This window comes from Coregonus clupeaformis, chromosome 19 (genome assembly GCF_020615455.1).
Source record: "Coregonus clupeaformis isolate EN_2021a chromosome 19, ASM2061545v1, whole genome shotgun sequence".
Lineage (NCBI taxonomy): Eukaryota > Metazoa > Chordata > Actinopteri > Salmoniformes > Salmonidae > Coregonus > Coregonus clupeaformis.
In genome coordinates, this window is record NC_059210.1 from 54,570,111 (window position 1) to 54,583,184 (window position 13,074).

Consider the following 13,074-nt stretch of genomic DNA (forward strand, 5'->3'; position numbering starts at 1 on the left):
CTGGAATACCCATCCACGACCCATTTTCAATGCCCTGGCTGAGGGAAGGAGGTTCTCACCCAAGATTTGACGGTACATGGCCCCGTCCATCGTCCCTTTAATGCGGTGAAGTTGTCCTGTCCCCTTAGCAGAAAAACACCCCCAAAGCATAATGTTTCCACCTCCATGTTTGATGGTGGGGATGGTGTTCTTGGGGTCATAGGCAGCATTCCTCCTCCTCCAAACACGGCGAGTTGAGTTGATGCCAAAGAGCTCGATTTTGGTCTCATCTGACCACAACACTTTCACCCAGTTATCCTCTGAATCATTCAGATGTTCATTGGCAAACTTCAGACGGGCCTGTATATGTGCTTTCTTGAGCAGGGGGACCTTGCGGGCACTGCAGGATTTCAGTCCTTCACGGCGTAGTGTGTTACCAATTGTTTTCTTGGTGACTATGGTCCCAGCTGCCTTGAGATCCTCCCGTGTAGTTCTGGGCTGATTCCTCACCGTTCTCTTGATCATTGCAACTCCACGAGGTGAGATCTTGCATGGAGCCCCAGGCCGAGGGAGACAGTTCTTCTGTGTTTCTTCCATTTGCGAATAATCACACCAACTGTTGTCACCTTCTCACCAAGCTGCTTGGCGATGGTCTTGTAGCCCATTCCAGCCTTGTGTAGGTCTACAATATTATCCCTGACATCCTTGGAGAGCTCTTTGGTCTTGGCCATGGTGGAGAGTTTGGAATCGGATTGATTGATTGCTTCTGTGGACAGGTGTCTTTTATACAGGTAACAAGCTGAGATTAGGAGCAAAATTCATAACGTCATTTAGAGCATTTATTTGCAGAAAATGATAACTGGTCAAAATAACTAAGATGCAGTGTTGTCACACCTCGAATAAAGCAAAGAAAATAAGTTCATGTTCATTTTTAAACAACACAATAGTAATGTTTTAATTTAGGAAGAGTTCAGAATAACCCTGATTTTTCAATCACAGCTTTTAATGCGTCTTGGCATGCTCTCCACCAGTCTTTCACATTGATGTTGGGTGACATTATGCCACTCCTGGCGCAGACATTCAAGCAGCTCGACTTTGTTTGATGGCTTGTGACCATCCATCTTCCTGTTGATCACATTCCAGAAGTTTTCAATGGGGTTCAGGTCTGTAGATTGGGCTGGCCATGACAGGGTCTTGATCTGGTGGTCCTCCATCCACACCTTGATTGACCTGGCTGTTTGGCATGGCACATTGTCCTGCTGGAAAAACCAATCCTCATAGTTGGGGAACAATGTCAGAGCAAAAGGAAGCAAGTTTTCTTCCAGGACAACCTTGTACATGGCTTGATTAATGCGTCCTTCACAAAGACAAATCTGCCCGATTCCAGCCTTGCTGAAGCACCCCCAGATCATCACTGATCCTCCACCAAATTTCACAGTGGGTGCGAGACACTGTGGCTTGTAGGCCTCTCCAGGTCTCCGTCTAACCATTAGATGACCAGGTGTTGGGCAAAGCTGAAAATTGGACTCATCAAAGATGACCTTACTCCAGTCCTCTACGGTTCAATCCTTATGGTCTTTTGCAAACCTCAGCCTGGCTCTTCTTTGCTTCTCATTGATGAAGGGCTTTTTTCTAGCTTTGCACGACTTCAGCCATGCCCCTAGGAGCCTGTTTCGAACTGTCCTCGCCGTGCACTTCACCCCAGCTGCCGTTTGCCATTCTTTTCTTTTAGGTCACTTGATGTCATCCTACGGTTGTTGAGTGACATTCGAATGAGTTGGCGGTCATCCCGGTCAGTAGAAAGTCGTTTTCGCCCTCTGCCGGTCTGTAGCTTTGTTGTCTCCAATGTTTGCTGCTTGACCTTGTTCTTATGAATGTCTTTGACATTTTAAGAATGGAAGCAACCTGACGCTCACTGTATCCCTCTGCCAGTAAAGCCAGAATTGAACCCTTCTTTTCCTCACTCAAACCTTTCCTTTTCAACTCTTTTGGCATGGTCAATAGTTATTTTTTGATTAATATTACTTTTGAGGTACTATTAGCACTGTTTTTGCCATCCAGCTGGTCCTATTGCAACAGGATAGTGATGATCACAGCAGTGGTTTTTATACTTTTCCTCGTTAAATAAGATTTGGTTCATGTGATCACCTAATCAGTACCTAATTAAGTAGAATGAGGTGTGCCTGTGTTGGAATTCAACAGACATTGGAATGGAATGGCTGTCATACATGTAGATATGCTGATTTAAGAAAAATTTGCAGTGGTCTCTTAATTTTTTCCACAGCTGTACATATAAAGTGGGTAAAACAGTATGTAAACATTATTGAACTGACCAGTGTTCAATGACTGTATGAACACTCCAAAGAGCAAAACTTCTGACTGTTTGGTCTAAAACACCCTCAGCCCTGGTCCAAAAAATGTAATAATCCACTACTCACTGACTGTGCTTTTCCTTTCCCAGAGTCCATCGCTCGCTCCAGCAAGCTGCTGAACTGGTGTCAGAGACAGACGGAGGGCTACAGGAAAGTCAGTGTGATCGACCTCACCATGTCCTGGAAGAGTGGCATGGCCCTGTGTGCCCTCATCCACCGTTACAGACCTGACCTCATGTGAGTCATATATACAGTGTATATATGTGTGTGTATATATGTATGTATATATGTGTATATATATGCATGTGTGTGTGTATATAAACACCAGTCTCAACGTCAACAGTGAAGAGGCGACTCCGGGATGCTGAACTTCTAGGCAGAGTTGCAAAGAAAAAGCCATATCTCAGACTGGCCATTAAAAAGAAAAGATGGGCAGTCTGAGATATGGCTTTTTCTTTGCAACTCTGCCTAGAAGGTCAGCATCCCGGAATCGCCTCTTCACTGTTGACGTTGAGACTGGTGTTTTGCGGGTACTATTTAATGAAGCTGCCAGTTGAGGACCTGTGAGGCGTCTGTTTCTCAAACTAGACACTCTAATGTATTTGGCCTCTTGCTCAGTTGTGCACCCACTCCTCTTTCTATTCTGGTTAGAGCCTGTTTGCGCTGTTCTGTGAAGGGAGTAGTACACAGCGTTGTACGAGATCTTCAGTTTCTTCACAATTTCTCGCATGGAATAGCCTTCATTTCTCAGAACAAGAATAGACTGCAGAGTTTCAGAAGAAAGTTATTTGTTTCTGGCCATTTTGAGCCTGTAATTGAACCCACAATTGCTGATGCTCCAGATTCTCAACTAGTCTCAAGAAAGCCAGTTTTATTACTTCTTTAATCAGCACAACAGTTTTCAGCTGTGCTAACATAATTGCAAAAGTGTTTTCTAATGATCAATTAGCCTTTTAAAATGATAAACTTGGATTAGCAAACACAACGTGCCATTGGAAAACAGGACTGATGGTTGCTGATAATGGGCCTCTGTACGCCTATGTAGATATTCCATTAAAAATCAGCCGTTTCCAGCTACGATAGCATTTACAACATTAACAATGTCTACACTTTATTTCTGATCAATTTGATGTTATTTTAATGGACCAAAAAATTGCTTTTCTTTCAAAAACAAGGACATTTCTAAGTGACCCCAAACTTTTGAACGGTAGTGTATATATGAACAGAACAAAAATATAAATGCAACATGTATGTAAAGTGTTGGTCCCGTGTTTCATGAGCTGAAATAAATATTATTTTTCTCCTTTGCCAAGATAATCCATCCACCTGACAGGTGTGGCATATCAAGAAGCTGATTAAACAGCATGATCATTACACAGGTGCACCTTGTGCTGGGGACAATGAAAGGGGGGGGTGCTGAAGAGTATTTCTGTCTGTAATAAAGCGCTTTTGTGGGGAAAAACTCATTCTGATTGGCTGGGGCTGGCTCCCCAGTGAGTGGGCCTGGCTGCCAAGTTGGTGGGCCTATGCCCTCCAAGGCCTACCAATGGCTGCACCCCTGCTCAGTCATGTGCAATCCATAGATTAGGGCCTAATTTATTTATTTCAATTGACTGATTTCCTTATATGAACTGTAACTCAGTAAAATCTCTGAAATTGTTGCATGTTGCGTTTAGATTTTTGTTCAGTATATATCTGTATTTCTCCTGTAGAAATGCTTACAGGTGAGGTTTACTGTCATAAGCGACTTTGGGTTCTTGAAAAGTGCTATATAAGTCCCTTTAAAAAAAAGTATTATTATTATTAAAAGCATAGGAATAAAGTAGGACCTGCACACATGATTGCTCCATCACAAAATTAGGCTAGTAAATATTAATTAGGCTAGTAAATATTCATCAGGCTAGTCAATATGCACACGGTTTTGATCTTTGTCAGGTCCTTACACACACACACAGCAGAGACAGACACATTGCCTAACGAAGGGAGAGATTGGGTCGTTACCCTCTGCTGGCTACACAGCGATTAGCATTATAACCCTGACTGACCTTTACCAAATAGTTCTGTTCTGCCCTGCTGCCTTTCATAGTCCAGATGATTGGGTCAGGGGTGTGTGAAAAGGCTGCATTGATGGGAAATATGCACTAAGTGCAGGGCACAGACAGCACTAATTAGTTCACTGACTTCCCGCACTGCTAACAGTATGGTGCTAATGCTGCAACACTAACCATTCAAGGAAAGGGGTTGGTGTGCTAACGTCAACCTTTGCATCCACTGCATTAGAACCTGCTTAGTGTGCTTGTCATGTTTGTGATGTTAACATTCACAGTGCTACTGGTTGTTTTGACTGTCATTTTGACTCCCAGCCATTCTGTCCCTCTCTGCCCCAAAGTGACTTTGACTCCCTGGACGAACAAGACCAACAGAAGAACAACCAGTTGGGCTTCGACGTGGCCGAGCGGGAGTTTGGCATCTCGCCCTGCATGACGGGCAAGGAGATGTCCCAGGTGTCAGAGCCCGACAAGCTCTCCATGGTCATGTACCTCAGCCAGTTCTACGAGATGTTCAAGGACACAGTCCCCCCTGGGGCCGGAGGTGAGTACTGCTCACCTTTGGTTGGTTTCATAAATATAATTTTTATTCGGGGGGGTAGTGGTGAAGATTGATTGAAATGTTATACACACTGAGTAATTGGTCATATACATTATGCACCAAACAGACCAGAAACAGGGAGGGACTACCTGAACTCGTCCAATGGGAAATGCTTGTAATTTTTCATTGCAAAACCTTAATGGATACAACCCTGGTTTAACGCCTTACATTTTCTATATTTTCTATTTCCAGATAACCAAAACATGAGCCCTGAGGAGAAGGCTGCGTTAATCAACAGCACCAAGTCTCCCATCTCCTTCCTTAGCAAGCTGGGCCAGAGCATCGCCATATCCCGCAAACGCAACCCCAAGGTCAGGACCTCCAATACATAATTGTCAGCTCAGCAGTCCCATTCCCTTTCGCACTGTGTTTTACTGTGTTACAACTGTGTTTAACGTCATGTTATAATGCTACTGTATGAGTCAATAGCTGTCTGCCCGAAAAAAACAGTGACAACATGTGATTATGTGATCAACAGGACAAAAAGGAGAAGGATGTGGATGGTTTGGGGAAGAGGAGGAAGACTAGCCAGGCTGGCCATTCTGAAGACGTGAGTAAAACTTTCAATGGTTAAAAATATAATTCAGACGTTGAACTGTGCGTTGCAGACGGATAGAAACGGTCTCTGGTGTCGTACTGTCCATGTGTTTGTAACAGGAGGAGGTTTCGAGGGGTAACCGTGATGACAGGCCGTCCAACAGTACTGCTCTAACGGAGAGGAATATGAAGGAAGAGACAGCGGCTGTAGGGAACCACAACAAAGTCAAGTCCATGGCCACCCAGCTCCTCGCCAAGTTTGAGGAGAATGCTCCTGCAGAGTCCAAGGACCTCAAACGACAGGTATGGAGAAACTCATTATGTCTAGGTGGTGTTAACAATGGGAGAAGGAGTAGTCTTGCTTGCCCGGATGTGGGAAGAGACTAGAGATGGAGTAAACGTTTTAAACATGAGAACTGTTGGTTGGGATTTAGCTTTCCAGGATGATAATGACATGACGACAGCTTTGTTTGCACACAGTGTTTTGTTTGTCTAGACAGAGTAAATATGCAGACGTTAGATGTAGATCTATTTCATCTCATGGTGTCTAACAGGACTCCTAGTCTCGTGATGCTGAATGTATAGCAACACTGTACTACTGTATTAATGTGTTGAACTCCATTTAGCAGATGCTTTTATCCAAAGCAACATACAGTCACGTGTGGATAGATTTTTTTAAGTATAGATGGTCCCAGGAATCCAACCCACTATCCTGGTGTTGCAAGAGCCATGCTCTACCAACTGAGCTACAGAGGACCTGATCCTAGGTCAGCACTCCTACTCTGAGATGCTTTGTGAATACGGGCCCGAAATGCTAATATTGATGTGGCCCGGGCCTGACGGCGTACTGTTCTGTGGTACAGTAGGTGGTCTAATAGTGGTGACTGGCTGGCTCCTCCAGGACTAGGGGGTGAAATGGGTTTACAGACCCAGCCCACGACCTGATCCTGGGACAGTCACCCTGAGAGCCAGTACTGCAGGCCTGGAGCAGTGGGAGGTCTATGTGGGCTAGTGGAACACAAGCCACTATTGTTGACATAGAAAGACAACTCACAGGCAGCGTTCCCAAGTGGTGCCATTCCAAAATTCCTGCTCGGGCTGTGTGTTTTGCAGTTGTTACATCTGATACCATCTTTGATACACAAAAGACTCGGTTCATGTAAATTGAATTGATGAAACCTTAGAAGTGAATAGCCTGCCTCAGGTCAAGTGCTGTGCTGAGTAAACAGGCTTTGTGCAGAACACTAGAAGCGTTTCTCTCTTGGTCACCGTTTTTTTCTCTTGGTCACAGATTTGTACAATCTGAAATATGATTGGTTAATCAATGTTGAGTCGTCATCTATCCTAATGGTATAATAACCAGCTACAAATGCCCGTCAAAGAGGATGTACAGTACAGGTTGGTTTATAGGAGCTAAGCCCTACTTATGTTGAGTCCCACTGGTGGTAATATTCAATTTGATTCTGCTGCTGCTGTGTTGAATTGGGACTGTGTGTCGCACCAGAAAGGCTGAAAGTGGAGTGTGTCTGCGTGCGTGCCTGCGTCTTTCCAACCAGGAGGCTTCTCTTTTTCATCCCTTCTTTGACCCTTCTGCTCTCTGCATGAAATGCTGATAATGTCTTTGCTACAGTGTCCATATTCTTTTTCTTAAGTCTATAGTCAATTAAAAGCCTAAAATAGTTCCAGTTGGTACAATAATAACGCATGTCATATTGTACAGATGTAGGATTTTAATTTGCTACAGCAGGAAAATAATCCTGGAGCAACAGGAAATTGAAATTATTATGTGGATTATAATTAATGGACATGTTTGCAGGGGTTGATACATTTTTAATTACAGCATGTCAAGTCTGAAATTTAAAAGTGGAAATTACAAACTTTAGAAGCCTTTTTAAAACTTAAATACACTACAAGTTTGCATTTCCTGCTTTGCAGGAAAATTCTCAGCAACAAAACAGTGATCAAATTAACATCCTACATTTGTAGTCACATTACATTACACAGCATGCTATTCTTATGACACACACAATTTCCTTTGGGTTTTTGCTCCCAGTTTGTTTTCCAACCAGCATGACTCTGTGTTCTCATGATTCACTTCCCTCTATTTTTCTCTCTTCTTCCTCTCCTCCCATCATGGATCATGACCTTGACTCATGGTTGGTTGCGCTCACTGTGTCCTGGTCTCTTTTTGGCCACTTTGACTGTCACTCATCTTCCAGTGGTCAAAGGGGGATTCTCTGCCCAATCTGGATCTCCTCGTGGCGCTGCCCCCTCCCCCTGCACCCCTGGACCCCCCCAGGGAGCCTGTCCGCCTAGCTCTGGTCCCTGCATGGAGACAGGTAAAGAGTGGACATCTCACCTCCCTCCCCTAGACCCTAGTCTAACCCCTGGATGTCCCTAACCAACCGTCTCTCTGCTGTGTTTTACAGTAGTATACAGTATAAAGCTGCTTTGTGTCCAGATTGTAGCTGATTAACTCTTATTGATCCTAGACATAGCATGTCTTATTTTCTGTGGAGTGACGAAACCAGTAGTTCCAATTTAAAGGTCTCTCGCTCTCCTCCAAGACCTAAGGATCAGATAGTTGTCGGGATGTCGTGTGTGTGTTGCCAGAATAAGCAGCTGTGTGTGGGTGCTGTTCATCCCAGACAGTGAGTGACGTGATGTCATGTTCTCTCTTGTCTCGTGTGGCGTACCCCTCTCCTTTTCCCTATCACTATCCCTCTCCCTCTTCCACCCCTGCAATGTTGTCTCAGAAACAAACCCAACAGCAGGAGCAGCTCAGCTTCGGCTATAAGGAGAAGTTCAAGTGTCAGACCCTACCCAACAGAGGGGAGCAGGTACGACTGGCCGGTCTGACGCTGTAGTAGTCCCTGCCTACTAGGCTGTCTCCCCTCTCCAGCTAACCAGTTAACCATGCTATCAGAGCTAGCTACTAGCTAGCTAATATCCCCTACTTTGATAAACAAACAGGCTATCGCTTCAGCTTAGCTCTGTTAGCTTCATTGTGCTAATCATCAAAGTTTTAGCTTAGCTTAGTTCGCTTAAGTGCGCTAATCATCAAAGCTTCTTTCTTAGTTTTTTTGTTTAGTTCTTTTTAAATCAAAGATGCAAAGTCTTAACAGTTTGAGCCACTAAGTGAAATGGCTAGTTCAGAGCTGTGCTTGATTGACCCCTGAAAGCTAATCCGCAGTTGAGCTAATTGGTTGGAAATAGTCTGCCGTGAAAAAAATTAATGTTCAGTGGAAATATTAGCTAATGCCGTTAAGACATTAGCATCTGGACCAGGGCTCTCCAGCCCTGTTCCTGGAGAGCTACCCTCCTGTAGGTTTTAATTCCAGCCCTGTTCCTGGAGAGCTACCATCCTGAAGGTTTTCAGTCCAACCCTAATCTACCACACCACATTCTAATAATTAGCTGGTTGATGAACTGAATCAGGTTAGTTATAACGGGTTGGAGCGAAAACCTACAGGAGGGTAGGTAGCTCTCCAGGAACAGGGTTGGAGAGTCCTGATCTAGACTGAGTGGACAGTGAGAATTCTCCAGTACATTTACATTACATTTTCATTTACTTTTTCGTCATTTAGCAGACGCTCTTATCCAGAGCGACTTACAAATTGGTGCATTCACCTTATGATAGCCAGTGGGACAACCACTTTACAATATATATATATATTTATTTTTTATCTTTGGGGTGGGGTAAGGGGGGGAAGAAGGATTCCTTTATCCTATCCCAGGTATTCCTTAAAGAGGTGGGGTTTCAAGTGTCTCCGGAAGGTGGTGAGTGACTCCGCTGTCCTGGCGTCGTGAGGGAGCTTGTTCCACCATTGGGGTGCCAGAGCAGCGAACAGTTTTGACTGGGCTGAGCGAGAACTGTGCTTCCGCAGAGGTAGGGGGGCCAGTAGGCCAGAGGTGGATGAACGCAATGCCCTCGTTTGGGTGTAGGGACTGATCAGAGCCTGAAGGTACGGAGGTGCCGTTCCCCTCACAGCTCCGTAGGCAAGCACCATGGTCTTGTAGCAGATGCGAACTTCAACTGGAAGCCAGTGGAGTGTGTGGAGGAGCGGGTTGACGTGAGAGAACTTGGGAAGGTTGAACACCAGACGGGCTGCGTCGTTCTGGATGAGTTGTAGGGGTTTAATGGCACAGGCAAGGAGCCCAGCCAACAGCGAGTTGCAGTAATCCAGACGGGAGATGACAAGTGCCTGGATTAGGACCTGTGCCGCTTCCTGTGTAAGGCAGGGTCGTACTCTGCAAATGTTGTATAGCATGAACCTACAGGATCGGGTCACCGCCTTGATGTTAGCGGAGAACGACAGGGTGTTGTCCAGGGTCACGCCAAGGCTCTTTGCACTCTGGGAGGAGGACACAACAGAGTTGTCAACCGTGATGGCGAGATCATGGAACGGGCAGTCCTTCCCCGGGAGGAAGAGCAGCTCCATCTTGCCGAGGTTCAGCTTGAGGTGGTGATCCGTCATCCACACTGATATGTCTGCCAGACATGCAGAGATGCGATTCGCCACCTGGTTATCAGAAGGGGGAAAGGAGAAGATTAATTGTGTGTCGTCTGCGTAGCAATGATAGGAGAGGCCACTTGGTGTATAGCGAGAATAGGAGAGGGCCTAGAACTGAGCCCTGGGGGACACCAGTGGTGAGAGCACGTGGTGCGGAGACAGATTCTCGCCACGCCACCTGGTAGGAGCGACCTGTCAGGTAGGACGCAATCAAAGAGTGAGCCGCGCCGGAGATGCCCAACTCGGAGAGGGTGGAGAGGAGGATCTGATGGTTCACAGTATCAAAGGCAGCAGATAGGTCTAGAAGGACGAGAGCAGAGGAGAGAGAGTTAGCTTTAGCAGTGCGGAGAGCCTCCGTGACACAGAGAAGAGCAGTCTCAGTTGAATGACCAGTCTTGAAACCTGACTGGTTTGGATCAAGAAGGTCATTCTGAGAGAGATAGCAGGAGAGTTGGCTAAAGACGGCACGCTCAAGAGTTTTGGAGAGAAAAGAAAGAAGGGATACTGGTCTGTAGTTGTTGACATCGGAGGGATCGAGTGTAGGTTTTTTGAGAAGGGGTGCAACTCTCGCTCTCTTGAAGACGGAAGGGACATAGCCAGCGGTCAAGGATGAGTTGATGAGCGGGTGAGGTAAGGGAGAAGGTCTCCGGTAATGGTCTGGAGAAGAGAGGAGGGGATAGGGTCAAGCGGGCAGGTTGTTGGGCGGCCGGCTGTCACAAGTCGTAAGATTTCATCTGGAGAGAGGAGAGAAAGAAGTCAAAGCATAGGGTAGGGCAGTGTGAGCAGGACCAGCGGTGTCATTTGACTTAACAAACGAGGATCGGATGTCGTCAACCTTCTTTTCAAAATGGTTGACGAAGTCATCCACAGAGAGGGAGAAGGGGGGGATTTAGCAGGGAGGAGAAGGTGGCAAAGAGCTTCCTAGGGTTAGGGGCAGATGCTTGGAATTTAGAGTGGTAAAAAGTGGCTTTAGCAGCAGAAACAGGGGAAGAAAATATAGAGCGGAGGGAGTGAACAGATGCCAGGTCCGCAGGGAGACTAGTTTTCCTCCATTTCCGCTCGGCTGCCCGGAGCCCTGTTCTGTGAGGTCGCAATGAGTCGTCAAGCCATGGAGCAGGAGGGGAGGACCGAGCCGGCCGGGAGGATAGGGGACATAGAGAGTCAAAGGATGCAGAAAGGGAGGAGAGGAGGGTTGAGGAGGCAGAATCAGGAGATTGGAGGGAGAAGGATTGAGCAGAGGGAAGAGATGATAGGATGGAAGAGGAGAGAGTAGCGGGAGAGAGAGAGCGAAGGTTGCGACGGCGCATTACCATCTGAGTAGGGGCAGAGTGAGTAGTGTTGGAGGAGAGCGAGAGAGAAAAGGATACAAAGTAGTGGTCGGAGACTTGGCGGGGAGTTGCAGTGAGATTAGTAGAAGAACAGCATCTAGTAAAGATGAGGTCAAGCGTATTGCCTGCCTTGTGAGTAGGGGGGGACGGTGAGAGGGTGAGGTCAAAAGAGGAGAGGAGTGGAAAGAAGGAGGCAGAGAGAAATGAGTCAAAGGTAGACGTAGGGAGGTTAAAGTCACCCAGAACTGTGAGGGGTGAGCGATCCTCAGGAAAAGAACTTATCAAGGCGTCAAGCTCATTAATGAACTCTCCAAGGGAACCTGGAGGGTGATAAATGATAAGGATGTTAAGCTTGAATGGGCTAGTGACTGTGACAGCATGGAATTCAAATGAGGAGATAGACAGATGGGTCAGGGGAGAAAGAGAGAATGTCCACTTGGGAGAGATGAGGATTCCTGTGCCACCACCCCGCTGACCAGATGCTCTCGGGGTATGCGAGAACACATGGTCAGACGAGGAGAGAGCAGTAGGAGTAGCAGTGTTTTCTGTGGTAATCCATGTTTCCGTCAGCGCCAAGAAGTCGAGGGACTGGAGGGTAGCATAGGCTGAGATTAACTCTGCCTTGTTGGCTGCAGAACGGCAGTTCCAGAGGCTGCCGGAGACCTGGAACTCCATGTGGGTCGTGCGTGCAGGGACCACCAGGTTAGAGTGGCAGCAGCCACGCGTTGTGAGGCGTTTGTATAGCCTGTGCGGAGAGGAGAGAACAGGGATAGACAGACACATAAGTTGACAGGCTACAGAAAATTCCTACAATGATGCAAAGGAGATCGGAATGAAATGAACTAAACATCTGGAAAAGCGAGAGAGCGGGGCCTCCCTCACTTACGTTTCACTGAAACACTCAAATATAACTCCCAACTTCCACTTTAGAAATTATAATTGTTGTAAATTACAGCGGTTCAATGTTTTCTAGGAATAGACTAACTTAGTTTATTCTGCTAGCTAACTTGGTACAGTATTCTTCCGTGAAAACCGTCCAGGGCACCAAATCCTATGACGCCATAGCCAACTAGCATGCCAGCCTCCAATAACACGGTTTAGCACCAATACTCGGTTACAACAAACCACCAGTGTGTTAACACGCCAAGCAGATCATTCGTGTCCGTGTCTAACGTTGTGTAAAGTTTTGGGTTAGTTTTGACAGTTTGAGTGAGTCCGCCAACTTATTCAGCCAGTTAGTTAGCTAGAATAGTTAGCATACTAGCTAGCCATTGCTCTCTGCCAACGAAAAACCCCTCCTCCCACGGCACGAACACAGAGAGAGCCAAGCTAACGTTAACTAGTCACCCATGTCCCGAATTCCCTTGAACGACTCTGGTTACCAGTATGTAAAAACAAAACACAAATGTAGGTTATAACTTACCCTTAGTAGCTACTGTTAGCCAGTTAAGTGCAAAGCTAGCCACTGAATCGATTCAGCCAGTTCGTGTCTGTTCGCTAGGTCGTTCCAGCTATTGTTTAGTTAGCTATCCAGGTAGCAACAAGCTAGCTACATTTCGAGTACAGTAGCTACTAACTACCTAACGTTAACGCTTCAGATAATGAGGTTAGAAAAACAGCTGAATGGTAGGCAGCTAGCTGGCATAATTACAGGTACTCTTAAGTGTGAAATAACATTGGAAACAACTATCCACA

General features: G+C 46.1%; 1 protein-coding gene across 3 annotated transcripts in view; it reads left to right on the top strand.

Annotated features, from left to right (window-relative positions):
- Window positions 1–13,074, top strand: part of LOC121532284 (protein-methionine sulfoxide oxidase mical3a-like) — a 176,077-nt gene that overhangs the window by 109,586 nt on the left and 53,417 nt on the right. For 2 of the 3 annotated variants that reach the window (XM_041838136.2, XM_045205017.1), the window contains 5 exons: window positions 2,441–2,588; window positions 4,741–4,943; window positions 5,193–5,311; window positions 5,479–5,550; window positions 5,658–5,840. In XM_041838136.2, coding sequence (XP_041694070.2) covers window positions 2,441–2,588; window positions 4,741–4,943; window positions 5,193–5,311; window positions 5,479–5,550; window positions 5,658–5,840 — 725 coding nt within the window. Of the gene's footprint in view, window positions 1–2,440; window positions 2,589–4,740; window positions 4,944–5,192; window positions 5,312–5,478; window positions 5,551–5,657; window positions 5,841–7,756; window positions 7,877–8,293; window positions 8,533–13,074 lie in introns of those variants that run through there. The other variant, XM_045205019.1, reaches the window with a different exon arrangement.